The sequence below is a fragment of the Carlito syrichta genome, unplaced genomic scaffold (assembly GCF_000164805.1).
Source record: "Carlito syrichta isolate Samal-C Ts95f unplaced genomic scaffold, Tarsius_syrichta-2.0.1 Scaffold314566, whole genome shotgun sequence".
Classification (NCBI taxonomy): Eukaryota; Metazoa; Chordata; class Mammalia; order Primates; family Tarsiidae; genus Carlito; species Carlito syrichta.
Window position 1 is genome coordinate 53,643 of NW_007258662.1, and position 1,736 is coordinate 55,378.

Genomic DNA, 1,736 nt, shown 5'->3' on the forward strand with positions numbered 1-1,736 from the left:
CTAAATACCTGGGTACCATGGCCTAGGTAAGTTGACACATAAAATTACCCAACATACTGCACATAACATACTGTTATGTCCTAACAGTTTTCAAGAACTGTATTTGCTATGTTCACCTTGAAAGTCCATTTTTACCTATAATTTGAATAGAATAATGATGAGTACATGAATTGTGCTACCTATTATTTAATAAGATTGCACAACCAGGATTGGAGTGTTATTTTTAAACATAAAAAATAGAAGTTTTTCATCATAAAATTTTAATAAAGAAAAATAATATATTGAATAAGTATGGAGAACATGTTTTATTATATTAACCACAGTGTAAAGGAACACATAGTATTAAGCAAACAAAAATAATTTAAGTCTTATAAATAGTTAAATAAATATTTAAATGCATAAATAGATACATCAGCATAGTCATCTGTGAGGATGTAGTACTGGTAGATTTGAACATTAAGTCCTGGAATCATGATAAATTTGATTCAATTCTGTCTTGGTTATAGCAGAAACAAGAATCATTGAAATGAAAAGACTTATGAAGTGTGATCTGGAGTATTAGCCACTGAGAATCGTTTCCATGGCAGACCAGGTCTCATTCCTTCCTCCTTAATATTTCTTGCAAGTTTGTTGATGAAGAAAGGGATCTCATGATTTCTGCTCTAACAACCTCCCAGGCACAAGGGCTGTATTTCTTCTCCTCCAGGTAGAGGGTGATTCTTTGGAAGTATTTCTTCACCGCCAGGATGGAGTCCTCGTCCCTCAAAGGAGTCTCTTTCACCTTCACCTCCTGCATCACACAGGCTTCCAGGTCATCCAGCTGCTGATAAAGTTCAGTGCAGAATCTGTCGAGGAGGGTCTCATTCCAAGCAGCTGATGAATCTGTTATGCTGAAGAGGTTGAAGGTCTGCTGGATCATCTCATGGAGGACAAAGATGGCTTGAGCCTTCTGGAACTGGTTGCCCTCAAACTCCTCCAGGGGCAATCCAAAGTCATATCTGTCCTTCAGGCAGGAGAAAGGAGAGATTCTCCTCATTTGTGCCAGGAGCCTCAAGGCCCTCCTGTGACCCAGGCTGTGGGTCTGAGGCAGATCACAGCCCAGAGAGCAGATGGACTGGCAGCTGAGTACCACCAGGGCCATCAGCAAAGAAAAGGGCAAGAACATTGTGGATGTTGTAGATGCTGCTGGGCTGGTTGAATTGGGTGAACCTGAACCTTGGGCTCTAGGATCTCTGAAGACCTTGCTTTGGGCATAGGTCTTAAATAGGGAACATGCAAGTTTACATTTTCTGAATGACCCTGGGTTATTTTCTACTTCTGTTTTTACTTTCCTTTATGTCTGTACATAGGCTTAGAGCAATGTTTCTCAACCAGTTTTTTCATTATTGTTTTCCTTTTCCATGACTCTAAGTATTAATTCATTTTTCCTAATTAATTCCTTCACATTAATTTAATGATATAGATATACTGTATAAATATTTATACATTGCATTTATCTGTGCTTTATACATTATTAAAAAGTAAAAAGCTTACTTTTCTATTCAATGCAGGGTTAATGATGAACAATTTAAGCTCAAAGTAAAATTTTTTTTTTTTTTTTGAGTTGGAGTCTCACTCTGTCACCCAGACTGGAGTGCAGTGGCCGCTCCGGCCACCGCAGCCTCGACCCGCTGGGCTCCGGCGATCCTTCCGCCTCAGCCTTCCGAGTAGCTGGAACTACAGGTGCGCGCTTCCAC

The 1,736-nt window shown here is 39.6% G+C and overlaps 1 protein-coding gene across 1 annotated transcript; it reads right to left on the bottom strand.

The window, feature by feature from the left end:
• Positions 1–592: 592 nt before the first annotated feature.
• On the bottom strand, positions 593–1,209 carry LOC103274157 (interferon alpha-17-like). Its single transcript, XM_008071622.1, has one exon. It carries the CDS (start codon positions 1,163–1,165, stop codon positions 596–598), a length of 570 nt encoding a protein of 189 aa, XP_008069813.1. The 5' UTR covers positions 1,166–1,209; the 3' UTR covers positions 593–595.
• Between the last annotated feature and the right edge of the window lie 527 nt (positions 1,210–1,736).